The sequence below is a fragment of the Telmatherina bonti genome (assembly GCF_933228915.1).
Source record: "Telmatherina bonti genome assembly, chromosome: 10".
NCBI lineage: Eukaryota > Metazoa > Chordata > Actinopteri > Atheriniformes > Telmatherinidae > Telmatherina > Telmatherina bonti.
The window spans coordinates 19,051,733-19,079,080 of record NC_136628.1 but is presented as its reverse complement, the minus strand read 5'-3'; the positions used below and the strand labels follow the sequence as shown (position 1 = coordinate 19,079,080).

Here is a 27,348-nt window from a genome sequence, read left to right as displayed (position 1 = left end):
CCAAGGTGTTGGACTGACAACTGGTGGTGGATCTGGCACAGGGCTTGGAACAGCAGAGACACCTGGTTCTAGAGGAGTTGGAACAGGAGGTGGACCAGGTGGCTATCGTCCAGGCAGTGCTGGAGGTACAAGACAGAAAAATTCTCCGAAACTATGAAAAAAAAAATTAAAACAGATTATGATAGAAATAATTAATACATCCTTTAGCATGCACCCAGCACTCAATACTATTAAACACTCAGTATTTTATTAGCTGCATTTCTCGTGTTTGCTGCTGAAAGTCTTTTAATCATCTGTTGTTTTTTTCACAGGATATCCTGGGGGAGCCAAGTCTCTGAAATATGGTGCGACCAATATATTATTATAGATTAAAACACAATACGTGTGTATACATAAAATGTATGACAAAGTATTGCCTCTAAAATCAGTCATGAGTGATGTTGCTGTCCTATCTCTGTACATGTTATTAAAATGAACTTCTATTACTATATTAGGCCTTTACAAGAGATTAACTCTCTTGTACTCTTATCCTGCATATTTGCTCCTCCGTAGGGCTTCCTGGGGGTGGAGCACCACCTGGATCTGGCCAGGGAGGAAGAATTGGAGGCCCAGCAGCAGGTGGCTATGGACCAGGGACTGGAGGAGTATTAGGGACTGGTAGAGGATATGGACCTGGAGGATATGGGCCTGGAGCTGGATCAGTGGCTGGGACTGGTAGAGGGTATGGACCTGAAGGATATGGGCCTGGAGCTGGATCAGTGGCTGGTACTGGTTACGGACCAGGTGGAGGTTACGGTACAGGACCAGGGGCAGGATATGGAACAGGTCTAGGATGCAATCTTACATTAATTTTTAAAAACTTTCTCAAAGGTATCTTCTTTTTAGAATCATTAAGGTCTTTTTTGTTGTGTTTTCCTTCTATTAACAGGGTATGGACCAGGATCAAAACCTGCTAAATATGGTATAAAAATCTTATGAAAAAATAAAATGGATGTTTGATTGAACTTACAGTAAAGACTGATTTTTCCTTTAACGCTTTGGTGAAGGTCAAGGTGGAGTAGGTGCAGGTGGGGTACTTCGAGGTGGAGCAGGTCAGAGTGGTGAGTTACTTTCCCTATAACAAAAAAATTAAAGACAAGTTGAGAACAAGTAGATAGTTGTTGAAGTTGTCTTGCCTCCACTTTATCTTATTTATTTTCATAGGAGGCACTGGAACTGGCACTGGAACTGACACTGGAGGTAAAAGCGCTTTCAATGTTTTTTCATGGTCAAATTAAGAGTCTAAATCGAAATTGACATTGTTTAACTGTAGCAACAAGATGTTTGTATTTTTTAAGACTTCTTTCTGAAATTTGATACCCTATCTGCTTTTCTCAACTTTAAAAAAAGGCTTCTTGCAATCCTCAGGTTATGGCACAGCTGGATCTAAAGCTGCTAAATATGGTAAGATCAAATGCTATTAGAGTGTGGCAAGTGGCAAACTATGTCCATTATGTACTATACTAGGAGGAAAATACAGCTGTTTGGAAAAACTCCTCTTTTTAATGTGTTATTTAATAACTTCTATAAATTACAGGCCAGCCTGGTGGAGTTGTACCTGGTGCAGGAGCTGGGACTGGCTCTGGTGTTTCAGTGAATGGTACACGCACTAGCAGCAGACCAGGGACAACAGCTGGACCCAGTGGTGATTCCTCCTCTTTGTCCAGTAAGAATATTTCTTACAGATACTGTATTTTATATGCAGTAACATATTACTACTGGATTAGGTGGAGGACTTGGAACTGTAGGTGGCACACCAACACCATCATCAGAAGGTATACACATTTTTCTGTTACTTGTCTGTAAAACATTTTTAATTTAATCTCATCAAGTACAAACACAAGCAAAACCTGAACAAGTCATATATTATAACAATCAACTTAGTCACCCTGATTTACTGGGCGCTGTAGGAGGAGCAGCAGGCAAGAATGCCAAGCAGGAGTAACATCACCTAGTCAAGTCAAACTTCTTTGTAGTACCCATTTGTAAAAAACTCCAGTAGTCAATATTAAATTAAAATAAACCAATATATATAAAGAAACAAAATACAATAGTAAAACAGTGATATAACGAGATAAATAACATCCATTCAAAAAAGACAAAAGACATAAGAAACTAGACACATTAAAGTCTAATTAAAACGCTCAAGCTGGAGGAAAAGCCAGCGAAAAAAGGGGCATTTTTAATAATGATTTAAAAAGCTCAGGGCTTTTCACTGATGTAATATTAAAAGGTCATTTTCTCCCTGTCAGAAGGCGAGCTGACAAGTTCTGAATTTTTTTTGTTACCGACAGAGCAAAGACTGATTAATACAAAAAGAGAGTTACAACAATCCAAAGAGCAGGTGATAAAAGCATGATTATCTCTCTAGATTCTTGAAAGGAAGGATTTTTTAAAGATCATTAAAAGACTTTGATTTTATTTCACTCAAGAGCCGTAAATGAAAGACGCGAGGCTTAAAAAATAATTTGAATTTCAAATTTAAAACCAGAATGAAAAATCACACCAAGGTTTCTCAAGTGGTTACAGTATAGCATTAACGGATCAATTACACCGACATGCTCATACAATAAGTCTGACTGACCAAGTCAATGCCACAAAATTAAAATTTCTTTCCCAATTTTTGTCCGAATTTTCTCATCTTCACAGTCAGAGTTGTGTTTTATTAATAACTGGTTCTTACTTCAGGTGACAGTAGTGCTGGCACTGTAATAGAGGGATCTGGAATTCCTGGAGAAGGTTTGTAAAATGGGATTTTTTATTTCTTTCTTTCATTTTTCTTTTTTTTTACCTTGAGATCATTCATAAACTGCATTGATATGTAGCCAAACCAATTTTAAAAAATTTAGGTCAAGTGTTGTAATAATTACAACATATGACACATAGACTATGCTAAAGCCCTGTGATAATAAAAAAGCCAAACATAAATAATACATACATATTAAAACAGGAGGTACTGGTGTAGCTGGCAGACCAGTGGGAGGTGTTGGAGATAGCCTAAATGGAACTGGAATTCCCATCACTGGAGCATCACCAGGTATTTTCATTTTTCACGAAGCATTTTAGTAACAAAATACCCATACAGAAACAGTCTATATGTTTTAAAAACAGATTTAGTGTTTGTAGCTGTCATTTCAGTTGTGTTTTTTCTGTTTTTCTTTATAAAAACAGGACTTAATGGGACTAAATTTCCAGGTGAGAGATCCCTTGTGCTTGTGTGGAAGCATTGTTTGTTCAGCCTTTTCTGTCAGAAACATCTTTATGTCTTTTACACCTCGTCTTCTGTTATTTGTTCATGTCAGCTGGACATAATGCAAATTGCACCTGAACTGGTTGCAATTCACCAGGGCAGTTTTTCATTACATTGACAGTAGACAGACCTAGCTATATATAAAACAGTGCCACCATGTGGCATTTCTAATGCATTTCTTGTCTCAGAATCTGCATCCAGCTGCCATTTGAGATCATTGATGAAAGTTTTATTTCATCATTTCTATGAAGTATCTTTTAGTTTTTACTTAAATATAATTATATGTATAAATATTAAGTAATTATAATAAATATATGCTCATCTGTCATCATACGTATTTCCAGTGCTTTAAGTGAAACAAAATAAGTGGTGGTACTCCCTTATTGACTTGCTGTCAGTTTGTCGTGCAAATATGGGACAAAAACATGGCTGATACTTAAATGTAGATCTATAAATTGATCTGTAGATTAATAGTTTTATAGCACAGAAATGACAAAAAATAAACACAGCAAGTTCTAAATCAAATCCACAAATTCCACAAGTGCCATGGAGACACTTCTATGAACTTCAAGCCTCATTGCATGGACATTAAAAAGAACACTGAAAAGTAAATACATAAACTTAAAGTTTATTAACCCTTTCATGCATGAATTAATAATAAAACAATGCAACATTTTTCACATTTTTGTAAAAAAAAAAAAACAAAAAAAAACAAAACACTGAAGTGGTTTATTTACAAAAAAATACCCTCCTCATACATGAATATGCAAGAAAAAAACTTGTGAATAGGTGCCCACTACAGGGCCACTATGCATGAAGGGGTTAAAAACATAAACAGTTCTACATTTAGACTTATTTAGCTTATTACCAGACTAATTTAACAGTGTATTACTATTACACTTTTCCTCTGTGAAATATGTTTTTCCCAGCATTAGGCCTGGTCCATGCAACTTAGCAATATTATCTTATCTTTAATCTAGAAATAATCTTCAAAAACTCAAAATACTGACCAGCCATGCACTTAGTTTGCAGCATCTGACCTTCATTGTCTGGTGTAGTAAATGACTGTTAAGTAGTACTACTGTTATCACTCAACTCTGCTACAGCCGCGCTACTTTTTTTTTTTCCACCTTTCCTCTCATTCAAAGCACGTCCACTTCAATGTAAACACAGAAGCAAGTGAACAACGTGAAGTGCGGCGTGACATTGTGGGCTACAGCAAGTGTTCTGTGTCTAAACAATACATTTCTTTTGAGGCGACTTTTTAAAAATTTTTTTAAATAAAAATCAACAAATATAAGTTGTAATATGTGGTGAAGTCGTAGGAGGGTATACTGATTGCTGAAGAAAGCCGGTAAAAGTCCTGGTAGGCACCATACGCTGTAAAAAAAATAATAATAATAGTCCCGTTGTGCACTATACGCTGTAAAAATTTGTACCAGTACACACTACACTGTTAAAAAATAAAGTCAAGGTACACAAAGGGATAAAATTAAAAAGTGCCGGTACTGTGTACCGCCGCATACCAGCCCACTTAAAGCACTGCGTATTTCTCATATATGGCTAAATTCTCCTAAAAACATTCAGGTCTCAAAATGGAGTAACTAATGGATTAGTGTTAAATTTAACAATCATTCACCTCTGTACCACACATATCTAACCAAGATTTAGGTTATGTGGTTACAGACCATCAAAGTTTGAAATATTTAGTTCAGAGACCACTTTTGTGTCTTTAGAGTGTAAAACAGTTTAAAAGAACATATATATATGTACTGTTTCTACCAGTGTTTTATATTTGGGAATCTGCTAGCCAATTTAAAGAAACAGGACAGATACTTAATACAAATTTAATTAGTCAGTTGAAAAAAAGCTATAATAGGGAAGATAATTGGGGAGATATGTGTGATGAATGTCTGACCTTCTCTCTGAGATATGTAAGTACTAAGTCTGACAGATACTGGGAACCCTGGACAGCCCATGTAAACCCAACATAGCGAGTGTGCTCTTTCTACCCCATGTAGGTGAATTACTTTGCAATTTGAGAAGTGAAATAGTCTCTTCTGCTGCTGCCAAGATTCTTTCTTAATAGGATGTACAAATAATTGTATTTCAGTGATGCAGTCTTGATCAACAATTAAAGCAAATTCATGTTTTTATGTATGCCAAACCTGTATTGATCCTGACAGCTACTGTTATTTTTGTTATATATGTCTGTTTTATGCCTGTACCGTGTAAAAAGAAAAAAAAAAAAAAAAGGTACCTGAAAACAATAAAACAAAGTTTTAAAAAATGTTATATTAAAAGGGAATGTTTCCACTTCATATTTACTATATTGTTTGTACAATTAATCTGTGCATCTGAAAAACTATTGCTTTTGTTCTCTTTTCCTTGCAGATTCCACAGGACCTACCACTGGTAAGTTAACATTAAATATAACGAACATTTAGATTCTACTTATGAGAATTTAGATTAATCTAATCCAAACTTTAAAAGGACAAAGGTCAAATGATAATCTTATCTGGTTTTTAGTCTACGTCAGGATTTATGTATTGTTATTATTATTATTATTATTATTATTGTTTTATTTTTATTAACATATTTTTTACCTTTTTTTTATCATTTTATTATCTAAACATATGATTTCTTGGATTTTTTTCAATTTAAAATTCTTATTGTTATTGTTTATTGGTCAGGTTTTATCTGATATATTTAAACTTTGTTTATTCTAGTGTTTTTCTCATGGGGATCCTCTGTCCTGGGGCTATGCCTACTCAATCTTCTGGGCCATTGCTATGAGAATGGCTTTTGATGGGGTGGCCCTTGCATTGGAGTGGCTCTGGGTCTACCTTGAATTGGTGCTGTTCCAGTGGTGATGGCTTCAGAGGTTTTGGTGGGATGGCCCCTGGTGTGAAAGGATCCCCAGGATTTTGTTTTCTCATAGTGTGCCTAAGGACTTGGACTAAAAAACACTGCTTTAAAAGATACATGTCAGCTCTTCCTGCTGTACGGTGTCTGTTGGAATACTACTATGGTATCTCAATTGGTTTTCTCTCTCTCAGGTGGAACAGGATTCCCCCCTCGAGGTGAGAGTGACCGCCAACAGTGCAAGCTAATTTTTTACCTGGTGCTTTAAGCCCCATTTCCACCAAGAGGGCCGGGTTGTTATGCGACTGTTTGGTGCGGCTTGGTTTGGTAAATTCTGATCTCTGTTACATTTCCACGCCATACCTTTACTCGATGGGCAGTATGTCGGCTGGACAGCGATAGATGCGTCAGCTGTGTTACAGCCCGACATCATAGTGGCACAACGACGTGACAGTTTGTGTTCTTTCTTTTGGCCATGTGGCTTTAAACATAAGAGAAAAAAGAAAAACACCATACATTTTAATACATAGCGGTTCCTACTGTTGTTTTTACAAAGTCACACACAAAGTGATAATTCTGTCAACCAGTCAGTGGATTGCAGTGTATGCAGTTATTCTAGCACTGTTCCCAGTTTTTGCTTGTCAAAATGCATACAGAGCCGTACCATACCGAGTCAAACCCGCTGGTGGAAATGGGTCTGTAATGTCTCTCTTAGTTTCAACATCCTCTCAATACCAGATCTAAAAGTAGTCAAGACAAGTCTTGACCAATTACAATTTATGATTTTTTTCCCAGGTTCGAGTAGTGATTCCTCAAGTGGAGCGCTGCCTGGAGCCAAACCTATCAAACCCCCAGGTGAATAGTTTCAGTTGAGTCAAGTTTACCTTTACTATGGTCAAGTTTAAAGATAGCTGACATAAGTTTCATGCAATTCTACTCTAAAACAGATGTTCACTGGGACTTTATATGGTGAAAGGCAAATAATACTCACCAGACTCCATCTGTGTGATGTGATTTTGGATGTAAATTTTCTTGAACAAAAGTTCTTTGTTTTTGTTTTCCACACTGATGTTAAGTCTAGCCATCTTTTGATTTCTGTCTAAAAGGTGTTCCTCGAGGTGACACGCCAGGCGAGGGGGATGGAGAGGGGGGTCCTGATGGAGAAAGAGGTGGTACAGTTGGAGGATTGGGAGGAGTTGGGGGGAGTCCCACCAGCACAGGGCCAGCTGGAGGTGTTTCAGGTGGTGTAACCGGAGGGGGAAGAGGAGACAGTCCCGCTACTGGAACTGGAATTGGAACAGGAAGGGGATCTGATGGTGTAGGAGGAACAGCAAAACCACCCAAAGGTGCCAAATGAATAAACATTAAACTTTAAAGAAGATCAACCACCAACTGTATTTACAACCATGTTAAACTTCCACTGAAGCCACAAAACATGCAGCAGAACTGACATAAAAAGCCAAAAGACTGGAATTCATTATTTACAGAGAGGAAGTAATGTTTTCTTTTCAATGTAATATACGGACCCGATGGGACTCTAGGTGTGGGTGGTGGAACCGGTGGAGTTGGAGAAGTTGCAAGAGGAGGTGGACCTGGGTCTGGATCAGTTGGAGGAGGTCCGGGAGGAGCAGGATTGGTACCTGAGACTGGAGGACCTGGTGGAGTAGGAACAAGAGGCGCAAAACCTGGAAAAAGTGAGCTACAATCATGACTTTGTTACCATCCCAAACTTGCATAACTACAATTCAAAATCCTATAACACAAAAACATTATCTGTCACAGGCTATGGAGCAGGTGGAGCTGGAGTTTTACCAGGTGGAGGTATGCAACCCAACATCAAGAAGTTACATCAGACAAATGTCTTAAAATACCATACAGAATATTTCTTTTTTTCCAACTCAGGGATACGCTATCCTACAGGAGCAGGAGTGGGACAAGGAGCAGGAAAAGGTTTAAACTCTTTCTAGTTTTTTTCCGGGTGTCAGCAGAGAGAGATTCATTATGTGTATTTATCTTTCCATCAGTATATGGTGCAGGAGGCCAGGGAGGAGTTGGGCCTGGTGGTTATGGATTTGGTCCTGGTGGCTATGGTGCTGGTCCAGGGGGTTACGGGGCTGGCCCAGGTGGCTTTGGTGCTGGGCCCGGTGGATATGGAACTGGACTTGGAGTCAGAGGCATTGGAGGTGGTCCTGGAGGTGCTGGGACTCTTGGAGATGGAAATGTTCCATTAGGCCAAGGTAGAGTCGATGGTTGGGCTGGGGGGATATGATGTGGGGAAGCACCTGATGGTAAAATACCTTAAATTAACATGTAATTTTCAGTTTTACAAAAAGAACACATTTCAAACATGGCATATAAATTTGTTGTGTTAACTAGGTTCTAGATTTGGCACTGGTCCTGGAACTGGAAAACCACCAAAAAGTAAGAGGACACTAAACAGATTCAGATTAAACAGAGTTACAAACATTCATATCAATCACCAAAACTAAATTCTATTTGTTTTTAGGTTATGGAGCAGGAACTGGTGGTACTGGAGTTGGACCTGGGGGCTATGGAACTGGATCAGGTGGAGTTGGTTCTGGTCCAGGAGGTTTCGGTACAGGTGGCACTATGCCTGGAGGTCCTGGTGCTGGTGGTTATGGTACCGGTGGCACTGGTTCAGGTGTGTTTGGGCCTGGTACTGCAGGAACAGGACAGGTTGCTGTTGGAACAAGACCAGGCGGATTTGGACCAGGTGGGGTTGGCACAGGACCAGGCGGATTTGGACCAGGTGGTGTTGCCACAGGACCAGGCAGATTTGGACCAGGTGGTGTTGCCACAGGACCAGGCGGATTTGGACCAGGTGGTGTTGCCACAGGACCAGGCGGATTTGGACCAGGTGGAGTTGGCACAGTACCAGGTGGATTTGGACCAGGTGGTGTCGACACAGGACCAGCCAGCTCTGGCAGAGCAGGGACAGCTCCTGGCGTTTATACTGCTGGGGGTCAGGGACTAGGGACAAGAAAACCACCAAAATCAGGTACTGCGCTACTTTTTTTTTTTTTACATATAACAACACTACATAAATTCTGAGATATATTCAAGTTTTCACTTTTGCTTACAGGCTATGGATCATCACTGGGGGGAGCTGGCTATGGACAAGGTAAGTAATCCATTTTCACTTGAATAAAGTATGCTATTGTAGGTAGATATTCTTATCTACAACATATAATTATAGATCCACTATTGTATTTAACAACTAACATGTATAGTACCTATTTATATAGATACCATTCATGTTTCCAGCCTGAAAGAAAAATATTTGCAAAGAGATTTAAAATGGCAAAAAAGTAACAAATAAAAACATCTATGAAAAGTTTTAAATGATTACAAATGAAAAGTTTGTTTTTGTTCTTAATCATGATTTACTTTGGATTATATCTTTTTTTTTTTTACACATAAGAGTTAACCTCAATATGGAATGTGAAAAGACAATCATTTATAAGGTTACAATTCCTAACTATATTTGGCTGAAGTTATACCTTAGCTACTTTTTCTTAAGTATATGTTGGCAGTATTCACCATTTTTCTCCATGTTTTTCCTGGCGCAAATGTGGAAAAGAACAACTCAAACTGACACCATTTAATCGTTACACACAACTACTCCACAGCTAAAGGTCTGCATGCTGGTCTAAGAATGTTTTTAAGGTTACTAAAGGTCTACTGTGTTTTTCAGGAGCAGGAGTTGGACCTGGTGGAGCAGGCGCTGTACCTGGTAGATATGTACCTGGTACTTTTGGACCAGGTGGGGCTGGGGCAGGAACTGGTGGTTTTGGACCAGGTGGGTCTGGGACAGGAACTGGTAGTTTTGGACCAGGAGTGGCTGGGACAGGAACTGGTGGTTATGGACCAGGAGGGGCTGGGACAGGAACTGGTGGTTTTGGACCAGGAGGGGCTGGGACAGGAACTGGTGGTTACAGACCAAGTGGGGCTGGGACAGGAACTGGTGGTTTTGGACCAGGCGGGGCTGGGACAGGAACTGGTGGCTTTGGACCAGGAGTGGCTGGGACAGGAACTGGTGGTTTTGGACCAGGTGGGGCTGGGACAGGAACTGGTGGTTTTGGACCAGGCGGGGCTGGGACAGGAACTGGTGGTTTTGGACCAGGCGGGGCTGGGACAGGAACTGGATTTGGACTACCTGGTCAAGGAATAGGGAAAAGAAAACCATATAAATCTGGTATGTATGAATCATACTAGTTAATATCCACAAATTTTTTCTTCCTATAAAGATGTCTGTTTGAGATAAAATAATTTTAACTTCTATCTTTTTTTTCTAGGTTATGGTGGAGCTGGTTATGGGGCAGGTGAGGTTTTGTATTTTTCATTTTGTTATAGAATATTGCTGTTATTATATCTTTTAGCATTTTTTCCCAGCAGGAGGCTTAGGAGGAGGAGATGGTCCTGGTGGAGCTGGAGCTAGACTTGGTGGCTATGGTCCTGGAGGATTTGGCCCAGGAGGAACTAGCATTTCTGGGACTGGTGGCTTTGGTCCAAGTGGCGTTGGTCCTGGTGGCACTGGTCCAGGAGGTGCCGGAGCTGGCGGCTTTGGTCCAGGAGGTGCCGGAGCTGGCGGCTTTGGTCCAGGAGGTGCCGGAGCTGGCGGCTTTGGTCCAGGAGGTGCTATTGGAGGTGGCCCAGGTAAGTTTCTAATTTATAAAAAACAACTAAAATATATACTTGAAATAAATACATACAGCAGATCAAAAGAACAAGATGACAGTTCTTGATCGAGCCATTTTATCTATCTCTATATATATATATATATATATATATATATATATATATATATATAGATATATATATAGATATATATACATATATATAGATATATATACATATATATAGATATATATACATATATATAGATATATATACATATATATATCTATATATACATACATAAACTCTACTCTCACCACACTATTCAGATATCTTCATTTTTGAGCTTTAGCATTCATGTCCTCGTTTTCTCCAAACAGTCCAGGCTTCTGTAAAATGTAATAAAGTGATAAATGACAAAGAGATTCTGCTCCGTTTTGTAAAGTGCATGAGTCATGATTCTCTTCTGAATACAGTTTCACATTTGTACTCACTTGTTCAGGTGGTGTAGCCATTGGAACAGGAGGTCCTGGAGGAACAGGCCAAACTGTAGGAGGAGGTGCAGGTGTTCTGCCAGGTCAGCTCAAATAATAAACTGTAAAAAAGGAGAAGAAAAAGTTATTCAGTTTTTTATTATTATTTGTATTTTTATCTTCAAATTTTAAAATAAATACTGCTCAGTGAAAGTCTTGCTTGCCTTCATGTTGAGACCAGGTGTGCAGTAGATTGTAATGTGGCCATTGTTCCAGCAGGGGGTGCTGGCCCTGGATATGGTGGAGCAGCTGGAGGAGGCTATCCAGGTAGGACATGAGCATGTGGGGCACACGTGTTTAGATGCACATTAAGATGGACACTCAAAAGGCTATTACTTTGACAGTCTCTGTTTGGGTCATATTTTTATTTATTAACAAGTTGAAAAGCCTGAAAGAAACTATTGTGACAGTTATCGGTCTCATGACTCTTCTATCCTGTTATTGTGCTCCAGGATATGCAGGAACTGGACAAAAATGTAAGATATCTCACTATTTCTTCTGACAAACAAATGTTCACAAATCCAAGAACATTAATGCAAAAGCTGACATGTAATGAGTTTTTAAAATACTGAGAACTTCAAAAGAGACATTTTCAACTTCTGTCACACTATTGAATCTTACCAAACAAATAAATTAAGCCACATATGTTGTAATAGTCTCTGCTTTGGATAATTCTTTTACATCTTCCAGCCAAGGCACAGAAGGCAGCCAAATATGCAAGTATGCAGGCCTTACTTGGAGCTGGAGGCTACAGAGGTAAAAATGAACAAACACTGGACATAATTATGAAAAATTTTAATAATGTATGCTCTCCATTCACTGCACTTTTGTGTAACTCAGCCTCTTTAGATAATAGGTAAGGTCAAATAAAACTTGAATAATCCCTTTAGACAGACAAATATTACACTGATATTAAACATTATGCAGTAAAGACACTGCAGATACACTCATTTCAAGGGCTATCATTAGCATTTTCATCAACCTTATATCTACTCCCATTAAATTAAAATTTTCTAGAATAAATACAGTCCTCTCAGAATTAAGAGGAACAAAAAATGTTTTGCTATGTGACTTGTTAAAAATTTACCACATAGTTAGTAGCCACAAATACAGGAACTTTGTTGGTATCTGTCACTGAGAAGACAAAAATGAAGTGTTGTGTGAAGAGGCAGAACAGTTTCTCTGAGCGGTATGGGAGCAAGTGCTTTTATGTGATAGAGGAATATCAGCTTATTTGTAAAGTCCTAATTCAATAAAATAAAGTAACTTCTAGCCACGTTAACAGTTGCAGTCCAGTTCAATTCCAATTTAGTTTAATCCAAGTGAAGAATAATCTTCTATATTCTGGCTTTCAGGTGGCAGCTGTCAGGGTAAATACTGTGGCCGAAGGAGGAAGTGAGAGACCAAGAGACAGGAAGTGACCTCATTGAAGCAACAGTGGTGCTATACAATGATCAGATTATAAATGTCTTGTCTGCCATAGAAGCTGAAGCCGACACAAGCAGCAGGCTCTTTCTGACCACGAGGACTGGTTCTCAGCCTGTTTGCATTAAGGTTCTTCTGGATAAACTATTTAAATTTGGTCTAATTACAGATTCACCATTCTGAGTAAAAGCACAAGTTTCAGTAGATTTGATCTACAGGAATTAGGAATTAAAAAGCTTTGGCAATTATTGTAAACGTTTATTATAAAAACAGATCCTGCCTGTCAGGCTGAGAACCATCGTCATAAAGAGTCAGGATTTCTCTTTATCAATGAGGCCAAGCTGCTCCATAATACGTGTGTGTTGTTGTTACGTTGAATCTGATTTATGTTATTGTACAAGAATCACCATGAATCCTCTGGGTAAAGACTGATTCCAAGGACTCACTCAGGGTGGCTCCTTCAGACCTGTCTGCATGCTGACACAATATTTAGAATCTTTTCTCCAGTAACACTGAATTTACCTGTCAGTTCACAAAGTTACATATTTTCCCAAGTAGTTGTTCACTGTTTTCAGCTTTCATATCAAAATACAAAGACTCAGGCAATCTTTCAATCATTGTGTAGACAAAACAAAAATAACTTTTCTGGGAACGATGAACAAAAGGATAACAGAAGGCAGTCTAATTTTAGTTTTTATGGTTGTGGTGTTTTGACTGGCCATTATCTGATCCTGGAGAAGCAGTCTGTTCATTTCAAATGTATTCAGACCTCAGTGTCTGCAGCTGTTTGACAACCAAGAGATATGTCCACTCACATTTAAAGCACTGTCTTTATAGATGAATAATACAAAGGAGCTTTAGTGTAATGTTTTAGTAAACATGCCTAAATTTGTGATGTCATAATGGTGCACTTGCTCTGATAGAATGATGCAGCTTTGTTTGAGCTTTCACATTTGCTGTTGATAAAAGCATTTACACTAAATGTGAGGTAATATGATGATGAATACATGAAGGTGCATTCAAATGACATCTTAGGAGTAGTGTTTTTTGTTTTTCTTCTTTGGATGTACCTCTGTAAACACTGTTGGGAAATTTGCTCATGTTTAATAGTCTTTTTAAATTATGCTGAGAAATTTATTTAGTCTTATTCTACAAATTTCAGTACATCAGTATAGTATCAGAGTTAGTTATTCTATGTGGGTGTTTTGATTTGTTTCACAATATTATTAGTGCTTTGTTTTCTACATTGATCTTGAATGTATTTTGAACCACAATGTAATCTTGTGATGTCATGAGGATAAATAGTAAGTATATCTGAATCTCATCTTGTGTTTTAGCTTATATTTGTCTCTATTATGTAGCTCAACATGTGTTTTTACCAACTGTGTTGTTTATGTGGCCTTTTGAAGAAAATCATGCACTTTTGTACATTTTCTTAGAAATAAAGAGATGATCAACATTTGATTTGTTTGTTTTACACCTGCCAGAATATTTTATTGGACTATGTCATAATTATATTTGAAACAAAGAGTATTTGGACAAAATAAAGAAGAGGAAGCAGAGGAGACAGATTTTTCTAAAAACATTTGTATCTGTCATGGTTTAAAAAAAAACATGTTGGGCGGTAAAGAGAACAAGGAAACGCCACACTGCTGTTTGAGCTTTCAAAAGGACAAACTGACATGAATCTCATTTTAGCAATAGCAACTCAATAATATTGAAACCTGCTTTGAGGGTTGTGGGTTATCGTTGGATGAAGAATGATAATGCTGTGGCGAAAGCTCACGCACATCATGTTAACACAGTCTTCTGGAAAAACTCAGTTGGTTAGTAGTAATATGAATTGAAGTTTTTTCTTGTAGCAATATGATCAAGACAAGGTACAATGTATTTAGAGTTAAAGGAAATCTAGGCAAATCAAGAGTATTTATAAAACACATTTTATACAAGAAGCAACCCAATGTGCTGATGGATAAAGAAATACTGTGTCAGACCAGAACTATGTCATCTCTAAAAGTAATTTTACTGAACTTAGGCAGACTTTGTAACAGGTAACTCCTAGCCACAGCAAATCCAGCATCCATCTTGCTTACAGCCTCTTCTCTGAGCTCTGTCCAGTCAGTAAAGTGAGTCCAATGTAGACTCATGTTATACTTTGCTCTCCCCTAACATCTTCTTCTTCTTTGTCAAATCAGTGTGTAGATTTCCAATTAATAGCAAGCGACATGGTGTATTAAAAATGCTGCAGGAGAGTTTTAAAGTCATAAAATTATGTAGTGCCACTTTAAGGACCACAATTATGACAGAAAAGATTAAAGCATTAAAAAATGCATACATGTAAAATTTGGATCACTATGGCAACACGCACCAAACTTAGTGTGTTTTGTTATGCAATATAGTTTCAACAAGCAAATTCTAGCGTAGTTTCCGAAGGTGTTGCTCAATTTTGTCCGAAAATACCAGATTTAACATTTCAATATAACATTTCTACATCGATCAAAAACAGGGACTAAAACTTTTTTTATGCTAATCATAAGTAGGGGTAATCATAAGAATGTGATTTAAATTCTGCAGCTTTTGTAGTCCCCAGCAGTTAACATAAAAACCTGTAGAAAACACATTAGACAAGCTCTTCACCATCATACAATAAATGAATGAATCTTTTGGAAGAATTCTGATCCCTACAGAGTCCCTGAGACTTAAAACGCTTTATTCTGCTCTTGACCGTGGACTTAAAATATTTAAGGTATATATTTTTTTAATAAGCAGGCTGTCTATATCTTTTTTCAGTCAGGTTGTCAGCCACACACACCAACACCTGTTGCTGTCAGTCAGTGTACAGTGAAGGTCAACGTTCAGTGTAAACTGTAATTAAAAACACCTACACTGCATTTGTGGTATTCCTCTCTTACAGCCTTTAGGTACAATTTAGTGGCTCAAATAATTTCCAAAAAAAATTTTTTGGAAAGAAAAAACAGCAACAACGTACGCTGTTGGAAATCTACTGCTGACTAATTATGTGCAATACTATGGTCAGTCACACTCACATGGCTACTCTGGCAGTAAAATAAAAACTTTATACCAAATGGCATCAATAGATTTGTTTGTTTAATTCTGAGGATTCTTGTGCTGGACTAAATTCTCACCCCTTTGTTTGTTCTGTGTAATGAATGGAGTGCTTTACTGTGGGATCCGGACAGTGCAGTAATTGGAGCATTCATAAAGAGATTATGCCTGCGTAAATGGGAACAGGGCTGATTTCAAAACACACAGACTCACAAGCTCTTGTACACTATTTCTGAGAAAAACAAGCACTTATCTTTAATCACATAAGCACCCACCTGGAGCTTATATTTTACCCTCTCTCTTTAGCTCTATTACATTTGGAAGACTCTGCAGAGGAGTGTAACTATATCTTGCAAATGTCTGCATGCTGGAAGTAAGAGGAAGGGGAGGGCGGAGCAGATCTTCTATACTGGGCTAGGTCATTTTCCAGCAACCAGCTGGTGTGAGTAGGTCAGACCTTTTTTTTTCCTCATACAACTACTCTGCACATTATAGTGCGAACACATGCACAGGAAGCCTTCAAATGCATGGAGAGAAGAAAGAAAAAGAAAAGGCAACGCCTGCTACCAGTGACAGTAGATGCCTGAATGATCTGCACATAGAGGCATACAGCAAATGAGTTCCTTGCTTTACTGGGTGGATCGTATCCTGACTGCTGTGAACCAGTCAACTGACAAAGCAAAATGTCACGAAGAGACCAGAGGTTTCGAAGAGGAATGAAGGAACGGTAAGACCACTGATCATTAATTCCTTGGATACATATATGTGTAAGAGTGAGAGAAATAAGAGAAAGAGGATGAAAGAATGAGAGTAAAAGAATAGAAGTGAAGTGCCGCTCAACTTCTGCATCTTTACTTCCTCAAACAGCACTCGGTAACAAACATACAAGTCATACATCCTTAAGTAGTTTCATGTCACCTTTGAATGTGAGTAGATAGTTTGTGAAATTAAAACAAGGAGAAATGTCAGGTATCCAAAGCAGCGTCTGGTCGGATTGTTTCCGTCAGTAATCTTTTTCATCAAGTGCATAATCAGGCATGTTTTTAAAAATAAGCTACAAATGTTCCCATGTATATAACATACACTATCATTTTGACGCAACAATGAGACTGCAAACCAATATTTCTTTCAAAGAACTTTTTTTAAAGGAAGCCCAGCAAATTGACACAAGCAAAGAGAGGAAACAAGGCAGGACAATACGTCAGATTCTTAATATCCGACCTATGCTAAGGATTTAACATGCTAACATGTCTATCTGATGTACACCTGGGGGTCATCACATAGTCACAGAAGTATAAAGCGAAGGTTAACCAGTGGCTAAAGATGAGACTCTGTATGAGGTGAAATAAGTGAAACACATTCAAATGGTGAAGAGAAATATGAGGGGAGGAGTGGCAGTAGGAAAGAGAAAGGAGGAATTCTCTGGAAACATGTTTGGGTTAAATCCAGGCTTTTCTCACAACCAGATGTTGAAGTGGAATCACAGATGTGAAACTTTAAAGGTTCCACATCCGTGGCCAGCAGCACAATAGCAAACAGGGGAAGACAGAAATAAACCTGCAGCTGTTTGAAAGGTTCATTCCTTTATTATTTCTTTAGTGACGAATCAGAAGCAGGTTTACAGATCTCAAATAGGATTTCTTATGCTTTTAGAAGTCTTGTCACAATAAATGTAATAATATATTTTGTTTTTTGCCGTAAAAGTCTCAAATCAGCTACGAACACAGTTTCTTGGTGTAAAACAAAACAAAAAGAAAGTGTAGTTTCATCAGTATTTCCTTCACCTTATGATGTGATAAAAAGGTTCAATTCCATTGCTGACATGATCGTCTTCTTACGTAACAAAGAAAAGCTTTAAAAAAGGTCAAATGTAATCACAATGTAATGCCTTCAGTAAGTGTTGAAGTGAGTGGGGAAGTCTGAGTATTTCATCATTTCTTCTAGATATAAAGCAACCTTTTATATTCTCTGCTGTAAAAACAATGTGACATTTACCGTTGAGTTTGGGAGAAAGGAAACATGGATCAGTGCTCAGGCCAGGAAGTTACCTCCCACTCCGGCTGTAGTGTTAGCAAGATAAGGAAGCAGAGTTTTTTGTAATTACAATTATGTTGTAACCAGGATGCCACTGAAAGTTTCAGTTTAAAATGACTGAAACTGAATGCATTCAAGAAACAAACTTATATATGAATGACTACAACTTTAATGTTTGTACTTTGCACAGTTTTTGTGTGAAGTCTAAGGTCTTATCTGCCTTGGGAATGAATATAAACTTACAGTTATCTTGTGAGGACATGTGACTGACCACAGACCCTATATGATGATACTTTTGTAAAAAGCAAGAATAATTTGGCTCCTGGCTGAATGTGTGTCCTGTGTTAGGGGAGCATGCCATCTCTCACTTCAAATCAGCTGACCCATGCCAATAACTGTGTGAATGAATGGATGGATATTCTGAGTGTGCGGTGCAGAAAAAAGCTGCAGTTTTGCAAAATCAGAAGAAATAAATGGTATCCATGTAATAGAACAATTTATGTTACATAAAATAAGATGAAATGAGGACAATAATTTATGGACCCACTGACCTGGCAATGTGATCTCATTAGTGGCTATCTAAAGGGTCGACTTTTCCTCCAAGTGTAATGTTTTCCATCACTGCTAAGGCTCTTGTTACTTCATTGAAACAAACGTCTGAAGTATCTGTTGCCTGACAGCCTGAATTAAATCTGCACGTCTCTTGTTTCCTCTTACATCTCATTGTTTGACTGTCTTACTCTGTGTTTCCTGCCTTCCTCTGTTCGATAGGTGTAGTGACTGTGAATGCATCCTGTCCCACTGGTACTATGAAAGAGACGGACACCGCTACTGTAAGAAGCACTATTGGTCCCGTTTTGGAGAAAACTGCCATGGCTGCAAGGAGGCAATCACAACAGGACTCGTTATGGTATACTGATGATGAGAAATGATCTAACTTTCTTAACTTAAGTAAAATACAGTCAAAAGCACAAAACTCTGGTTTTCAAAAATTGAAAGATCAAGATTAAGATGGAGGGTTAAGGTTTGTGCCACAAACCAATAAAACAGATATACATTTTCCTTCAACAATAAAATTAAAATGTACAGGCTAAAGACTTTGTAGCGCCTGCACTGCTGGACGACATGAGAAGAAAGCCCCATTTCCTGTTCAGTTTTCCCTCTTGCAGTATTTAGTCAAGTTGAATAACATTTCATTGTAATTACTGACAATAGAGAAATCATATTGGACATTTTAAGCCAGAGTTAAATTTCTGAGATCCTGCTCACTAGTTTGTCCTTTCAGGTCAAGCCTTCTGCTGTTAATATATTTGCAAACAAAGGTATGACTAGCTTTTTCTGCATGCTACGAACTATTCATGCAGTCAAAGCCTTCCTGTCTCTTGGTTTCTTCCTGATATGAAAGTAAATACTTTTTCTTTTGATTCTTAAGTCAAAGGATATCCTTTGAAAACATCCTTTAAGCATCAAGGAACCAAAAGAACTCAACTCAAACCAACTCAAACTGACCCAGGGAAATGACTTCTTGTAATCAAATTGTCTGTCTTCACCTGTTTCAACACTTTAAGTAACACCACCACCTCTGTGTAAGCAGGCTGCAGGAGATCAAAAGTACCACCCTGAATGCTTCACTTGTGCAAGCTGTGAAATGGTCATTGGGGATGGAGACACTTACACGCTTATCGAACGCTCCAAGCTATACTGGTAAATATAAAATGTATACAAGCAAAGATTTTTATAAGTATGAAGTATACTGATGTGTGCCATCTGCTGTGCCTCTTCAGTGGCCACTGTTTCTGTCAGGGTGGTGAACCAGCTGTGAGGTCACTTACAAAGAGACCCCACATTGTGGCGCTGGTGTCCCTCCCTCCCCATGCAGTCAGTCGACGAGGCCTGACCGTTGCCGCTGACTTTAACCAAGACATGAGCCCTCTCGTCACTGTTACTGAGTGAGTTTCTGGATTTCAGAGATTCTACAGCCGCTAAACTGCAGCTGAGTGCAAAATGAACCTTTTGGCTTTTCTGCCAACAGTAGATAAAAGGAGAAAACCTAATAGCTATAGAACTGCACAACACATTATCTCACCTAAATCTTATACTGCTATTATCTGTAAACCCATCAATAGAATGAAACTAAATTAAATGAATTAGCATTTCATTATGAAAATAACTTTATGAAGGCACAACACAAACTTCAACCCAGTAGGGGTAGCATTAGACTCTTACAAAATTACAACACAACAAACTTGATTAATTCACTGGGCATATTACTGTTCACATTAATTTAGTTTTTCCAAAGCTCAAACTTACCTGCATTTGGCCTGTGGTTAGCTCATTTTGGAGCTTTTCTTCCTGTCTTGTCCTCCTCCCATTTAAATCGCTGTCACTCTGCTTCAGGTTAGACTCAGAGATCCTCGGCCCTGACCTCCTGTCTTCTGTCCAAGCTGGTGATAAAGTACTGGAGGTTAATGGCATCCCAGTCCAAAGCATTTCTCCAGATGAGGTATGATAAATGAAGTGGCTGGATCTGTTTAACTACAAGCACTCAGAGAATGCAGACTTCCAAAATGCCATTGTCTTTGTCTTTGATTTATTTATTTTTTATTTATTTTTTTTGCCAGTGATTGTGGGCATTATTTCTGAGTTAGAAGCTCTAATGCCAAAATTTTCCATCTCTCCCCTGATAGCAAAGACTCCTTTAAAAAGAAAGTTTGGTATCTAGACAGTGATCTATATCATCCACAGAATCAAATAACTTCTTCCTGATTTAATTTCTGAGATTTCTTGACAATTTTATCAAAATCTGTCGATAAACTTTTTGAGTTATATTGCTAACAGACGCACAGACAAACCAATGTGGCTAAATGCATGACGTCCACCTTGGTAGATGTCTAATAATAATAAAAAATAAGACTCACAAAAAACAGATTATCATCAAAGTCATCTCAATATTCTTTCCAATAGATCAACCGTGTGATTCAAGACACAAGCAGACCACTGCAGCTGACCATTGAACACAGTCCACAATCTCCTCGTGACCTCCTTCAATCAGCGAGTTCTCCAGATAACATCAGCTGCCCTGATTCCCGTGTACGAGACAAATTTGCTTCAACCCCAAAGCTCCCGAGCTTGGACGAAGAGCCAAGTCTACGGGATGGCACAGAAGATGAAAGGATGAGCCTCTCACCACCTCAGCACCAAGGAACCACGGGGATGCGATCCAGACATATTTTGTAAGTGCTGCATGTCATCTTCCTTTAAGCTATTGTTCCCGTTTTACAAACTAAGTCGTCTTCTCTTTCTCAGGCGTAGCTGTAGTATAGACAAGTGTCCCCTCTCTCCTGGAGCACTGTCACTTTTATCTCAGAAGAGAGACATGGTTCGTTCAGAGTCTCTTCGAGTAGACCCTGGAGAAAGGACACACCGGATCTTCAGACCTTCTGACCTCATTCATGGTGAAGTGCTAGGCAAGGGCTGCTTTGGACAAGCTGTCAAGGTACAGCAGTTGTTTCTCTCCACTTTTCACTGTCATTTGTTACAGCTGACATTTGTTACAGCTGACATTCTTGAAATATTTGTAAGTTCTGTTTAAGATTGATTTTAATCAGCACTGTGTCCAACGTCTGAAAAGGTAACACACCAGCAGACAGGGGAGGTGATGGTGATGAAAGAGCTGATACGTTTTGATGAAGAGACACAGAGGACATTCTTAAAAGAGGTGAGGGGTTTTCAGAGCAGGAAGGAAGGACACATGATTTAAGATTTAAAAAGCAGTGAGTTCTGAGAGAAGGCAAATGCATATTTACGTGTGCTCTGAACTGTGTGCGGTGCTACAAAACCTATAATACATATTAACAGGATACATTGTGAAATCTAAATTACCAGAGTTTTTAGTTCATTAACTTTCCTCACAATCTGCACAGGTGAAGGTGATGCGTTGTCTTGACCATCCCAATGTTCTCAAGTTTATTGGATTGTTCTACAAAGACAAACGAATACATTTTGTATCAGAATACATCCAGGGAGGAACTCTCCGGGAAGCAATCATCAAAATGGTAAGTTAAACTGCGTTTTTATGTTCCTCCATTAGCGCTGTCACAGTCTGGTCATGCTGTGTGTTTGTCATAATCTTTCAGGATAAGGATTTTCCATGGAGTATAAGAGTTGGTTATGCCAAAGACATTGCAGCTGGAATGGCAAGTTATTCTGGTTATAAATCTAAAGTTAAAAATGAACATGTTACAATGACCCCATGAACTTTAAATTAATTGTTCATGTCTCTACTTGAAGGCATATTTACACTCCATGAATGTTATACACCGAGACCTGAATTCATACAACTGTTTGGTCAGAGAGGTGAGTGCTTGCTGCTTTCTTTCCTTCATATGGAGGACAGCTTAGAGAGAATATAGACAGAGATTTCATGACAGACCTCAAACTTACTCTGTGTGAAGTCAACTGACTAGTTTGAGTTGTCGGGGTTTAAAGCGTCTTTTGGTAACACACACACAAACACAAACGTAAACAAAAAAAAAAAAGCCGACTCACTTGACAAGGCCAACTCCACAAGCCACTGACAGCAGCAGTTAAACTACTGCGGACTGCTAGTTGCCTACAGTTCCTCCTGTTATCGCCTTACAGAAAAGTTACTTATCCATTTAAAAAAAAAACATAAAATGTAAATGTACAGACGTGGAACCTAAACTCAATTAGTGTATTTTTTCCTTTTGAACCTGTGAATTAGTTAGCACATGGCTAACTAGCATAGATGCTGACATTATTTCTCAACAGCAGCTATTTTTGCAAGTCATTTGTATTATATAGCCCAGCGGTTCTCAACCTTTTCGCAACATAGTACCCCTTGTATAACATTTTTTCAGCCAAGTAACCTCTAACCACTGCAAAGTATTTTTAGTTCAGAAAAAACATGAAATACAGCACTCACAACCATGACTCGATTGTTTGCGTTGTCAGGGCGACAGCGACTGACGGATATGATTTGGCTCGTAACGGGTGGGGTTGAATTCACGTCGGAATATGGGATTTTGGAAGGAATGATACGGTGTAAATCTAAAGGCAAATTCAGTTCATGAATGTACACTTACATTTTTTAAAATTTATTAAATGTCAATATAATATTATATTTATATTGACATTTAATAAATTTAATTCAAAACCTGCAACTCACCAGAATCACTTAAACCAGGGTTGGGCAACAACTCGAGTCCCTAAGGGTCGCAGTCCCACAAGTGTTGCAGCACACCTGACACACATTAGACTTAATTAGCAGACTCTGCTCAAGTCTTATTAAAGAGTGACATGACGCACATTTTGCTTTATGTTACATAAATAGTAGTCAAATTTTGTCAGCTATTAAGCTGCATTTTGTCATATCTATCAAATAATAGTGTTTAAAATAATACTTTTTTCAATTTATCTACTTTTTCTATCTATCTATCATTCTATCTATCTATCTATCTATCTATCTGTCTGTCTGTCTGTCTGACTATCCATCCATCTATTCATCCATCAATCCATCCATCCATCCAACCATCCCAAGTCAATGAATATGTTTTTTTAGACTTTTGTATTTGTCATTTATGGGACACAACAAAATTGATGTTGCTTTAACTTTTTTTAAAACTATAAAGCATAACTATTAACTTTGGTTGATAAACTTTGTTGATCAAACAAGTCGCTGCTGTGTTCAACAAGCACCACCTTTATTAAATATTTTGTGTCTGTGTCTACATTAGAACCAGTCTGTGGTGGTAGCAGATTTTGGACTAGCCAGACTGGTGATGGTAGACAGGAACCAGAACAGAACATCTTCTCTTGAACGACCTTCTAAAGGAACACTGTCGGACCTGCGCAGAGCTGACCGCAGGAAGCGGTACACTGTAGTAGGAAACCCATACTGGATGGCTCCTGAGATGATTCATGGTGAGTGTACGAGGCTTGGTGTGCTATTAGTTACAGCAGGAGAGGTGAGTACGTTCCAAATCACCTTGACAGCACTTTATTTCAGAGCTTTTTTGTTTTTGTTTTTTGTTGTTGTTTGTTAGTTTGTATTGTTTCAAGTAATGCTTTATTCCTTTCTGCTTATTTTACTCTGCCTCATACCTTTTAATGTTTCTTCTTCAACTCGCAGGGAAAAGCTATGATGAACGTGTTGACATATTCTCCTTTGGTATTATGATATGTGAGGTAAGAAAATACACAACGAATATTTATAAGCATTTAACCACTCTACCACACTTAAATAAACTCAAAACCTGTAGAGTTGACTTTAGAATCCAGTGAATGTCTGCGTTAAAGATTTACGTCATGGTATCTACCCTTATTCTTACTTTAGATTATTGGCAGAGTGAGTGCTGACCCTGACTACCTTCCTCGGACAAATGACTTTGGACTAAATGTAGCAGGTTTCCTGCAGCAGTATCACCCTCCCCAGTGCCCGTCTGCCTTCCTGCCACTGGCTGTCCTCTGCTGCGACATGGATGCTGATAAACGGTATGATGGCAAAAAACACACCAGAAACTTTATTTTACAATTTCATTCAGCAAATGATGAACTTCATAAAATATAAGTGAGCAATATAAGTATTATTTTTAATTCACTTATAGATACCAGAACAACCTCTTCCCATATCACTAAATGCGCTGCCTGTCCAAACAAAACATCATTCGGCTAATATTGTTTTGGACCACCTTCAGCTTTGATTATTATAGATCACAGCACACATTCGCTGTGGCATAGTTTGGATGAGCTTCTGCAATGTTAAAACCATTATTTCCATCGAGTGTTGCATTAATTTCTCACTAAGATCTTATAATGATGATGGGAGACTCGGACTGCTACGTAAAGCCTTCTCCAGCACATCCCAAAGATTGTCAAGAGGGTTTAGGTCTGGACTCTGTGGTGTCCAATTCATGTCCAAAAATTATGTCTCATGCTCCCAGAACTGCTCTTTCCCAATCTAAGCCTGATGAAACCTGGCATTGTCATCCTGGATTATGCATATGCCATTAGGAAAGAAAAAGATCTATTGATAAAATAACCTGGAATAACTTGCTTATTCAGTGTGTTCAGGTGGTCAGATGGCCTCATTCTTGACAAACATTTTGTTGAACCCAGTCTTGACCAACTGCAGCAACCCCTGTTCATAGCACTGCCCCCACAGGCTTGTACAGTAGGCACTGGTTGTGATAGCTGCATCACTTCATTTGCCATTCTTCTTACTCTGATGTTCCCGTCACTCTGTAACAGGGTAATCTGGACTCAAAAGACCACATGACCTTCTTCCATTGCTCCAAAGTCCAATCTTTATGCTGAGCAGCAGATCCCTTTTCTGATTAGCCTCACTCATTAATGGTTTTCTTAAAGTTATCCAGCTTTTTACTTCCAATCCCTTCAGTTCCCTTGTGTTCATATTTTCTGTATTAAACATAGCTACTATTACTTTTTATGATTTGATTACACAAAATGTGAAACATGAACACTGATGACAGGCATTGAAGATTTTATTTTGACCACATTTCTTACTCGAAGACGATGATTTTCCACAATCCTTCTTGTTTTTAGCAATGCATTGGAGACTTCATCGAATGTTTGTTGTTTCCGTAATCTCCTTTTTTTCTTCGTTTGGATGTACGCCAATAATTTGACCGTTCTTAAACAGATTTAAATCTTTTCCATGACCACATGTGTGTGTGTTGTTAGATGGTTGTTTAAGAAACAATAGGACCCTCACTGCCTCTGTTAAGACCAAATAATTTGTCGGCAGCTGAAACATAATCATCCAAGAAGTTATTTTTCAATGGAAGGCTTTTACCTAGTTGCTTGGTTAAATCCCAGTGGTGACATTTTTTGGACAAGCAGTGTATTAAAATTGTGTCATAAAAGGCATGATTCTAGCATTTAGGTTAAAGTAAGGCTAAATCATTTCAATATCATCAAATTCATCTGTTAATGTCATCATGCCACAGCAGAGGGATGCTGATCTTTCACTTCTACCTCCACTAAGATGGAGTAAAGTGGAAGGCTCCTAGTGGAACTCTCATTGCAGCAATTTTTTGTCTTTCAGTCCATCGTTTTCAAAGCTGGAGGAGTGGTTGGACAATCTGGTGATGCACCTGGATATCAGTCTCCCATTGCTCTCTGAGTTAGAGCAGGTTGGTAGAGCCTTCTGGAAGAATCACAACTACCAAAACCACACTCACAACCTCGATGAGAGTTTAGTCTCTCCTGAACATAACTGTTCACTGCCAGAAGGACAGAGCTCCAGCTCTGAACAATGTTCAGACAATTCTAATAACCTCACAAAACCTGACAACGTTAGTCAGAGCCAAGGCCACAAGAGGACACCTGACAATCATTTACATGGGGCGCAAAACACACACGGCGACGACCACAATACAAAGACTGGATCGACAGACAAAAGCCCGTTGTGTTGCAAGTCAACAAGCTCAGACTCATGCGAAAATCTAAGTGCATCCTATGAGGAGAATAATTTCACAAGTCAAGCAAAACCCCAGCTGGAGACTTCACAACCGCTGCATGGGAGAAACTCACTCGGTCAGTCAAACAGGCCAAGAAGGATCTGCAGAGTGCTGTGGGACAGATCTACAGAGGACAGCTCTTTTCTTTAAACGCTAAGTGAAAAAGGTCATTTTTACAGAACTGAGACCAGTGTTGTGAAGAATAGATTTCTTCTGAAGATCTGTGTGCCTTGTCCGACAACTAGGAGTCAACTTATTTATAAAACTGTATAAGGGTCACTCTACTTTGAAACCTTCAGAGGGACAAAATGAATGACTGCAGATTCATAAAGGAAGTTTTGTGGGGAAAAAAAGTCCAAATTTGTATGCTTCTTGATATCATTGCCTTGTATGTTATGTTGGCTACATAATGCTCCATGTGCCTGCATTACAGTATACAGCTAGAGCCCAACTGAATAGGGATGTAGTGGATCTCTTGGGGATTCCTCATCTTGTTTAGTTCCTTTACACTGTCCAGTATTTCTCTATGTAACATCAGCAGAAACTGGAACACATATTTTATAAAAACAAATTAATAAAAATTCCCTAAATTTCCCAAATTGCATGGATGATCTCTGGTGGACAGACTTGAATGGAGACATGGTCAATAAATGATTGAAACAATATCTTTGACCTTTCTGAACTCAACACAAAGATTATTTTACATCTGTCGTAATGTAAAACTGTTAGACAGAATCAGCAACTGGGCTCTAGTTTTTATTTTGACTGGAAGCTGTGAAACACATGTCACTTTATATTATAGCTATATTGCACTATTTATATGAATGCCTTGTGTTTTTTTATTGGCAAAAAATGTCAAACCCCATCCAGCACACTGAACTGTAAAATGACTCCTAATGAACTATAGGTAATGCAATAAAAAGATATACAATCACAGGAGTAAGTATAAACTACTTTTTTCAAATACATGTACATTCACAAAAACAATCTAATTAAA

The 27,348-nt window shown here is 38.5% G+C and overlaps 1 protein-coding gene across 1 annotated transcript; it reads left to right on the top strand.

Moving 5' to 3' along the window:
- Positions 1 to 16,259: 16,259 nt before the first annotated feature.
- Positions 16,260 to 27,259, top strand: LOC306761479 (LIM domain kinase 1-like). Its single transcript, XM_079247666.1, has 15 exons — positions 16,260 to 16,543; positions 18,622 to 18,760; positions 19,445 to 19,554; positions 19,635 to 19,799; positions 20,248 to 20,353; positions 20,815 to 21,083; positions 21,157 to 21,346; positions 21,482 to 21,568; positions 21,774 to 21,905; positions 21,987 to 22,046; positions 22,141 to 22,206; positions 23,607 to 23,793; positions 24,002 to 24,057; positions 24,206 to 24,363; positions 25,937 to 27,259. The coding sequence occupies exons 1-15, from the start codon at positions 16,500 to 16,502 to the stop codon at positions 26,499 to 26,501; spliced, it is 2,334 nt and encodes a 777-aa protein (XP_079103792.1). The 5' UTR covers positions 16,260 to 16,499; the 3' UTR covers positions 26,502 to 27,259.
- The last annotated feature ends 89 nt before the right edge of the window (positions 27,260 to 27,348 follow it).

What these genes read in the sequence shown, in the direction of transcription:
- LOC306761479 (XM_079247666.1), top strand. Translation starts at nt 16,500, where the DNA reads ATGTCACGAAGAGACCAGAGGTTTCGAAGAGGAATGAAGGAACG. An exon ending in CGAAGAGGAATGAAGGAACG is followed by an intron (nt 16,544 to 18,621) that starts GTAAGACCACTG and finishes TCTGTTCGATAG; the next exon opens with GTGTAGTGACTGTGAATGCA. An exon ending in CCTCTCGTCACTGTTACTGA is followed by an intron (nt 19,800 to 20,247) that starts GTGAGTTTCTGG and finishes ACTCTGCTTCAG; the next exon opens with GTTAGACTCAGAGATCCTCG.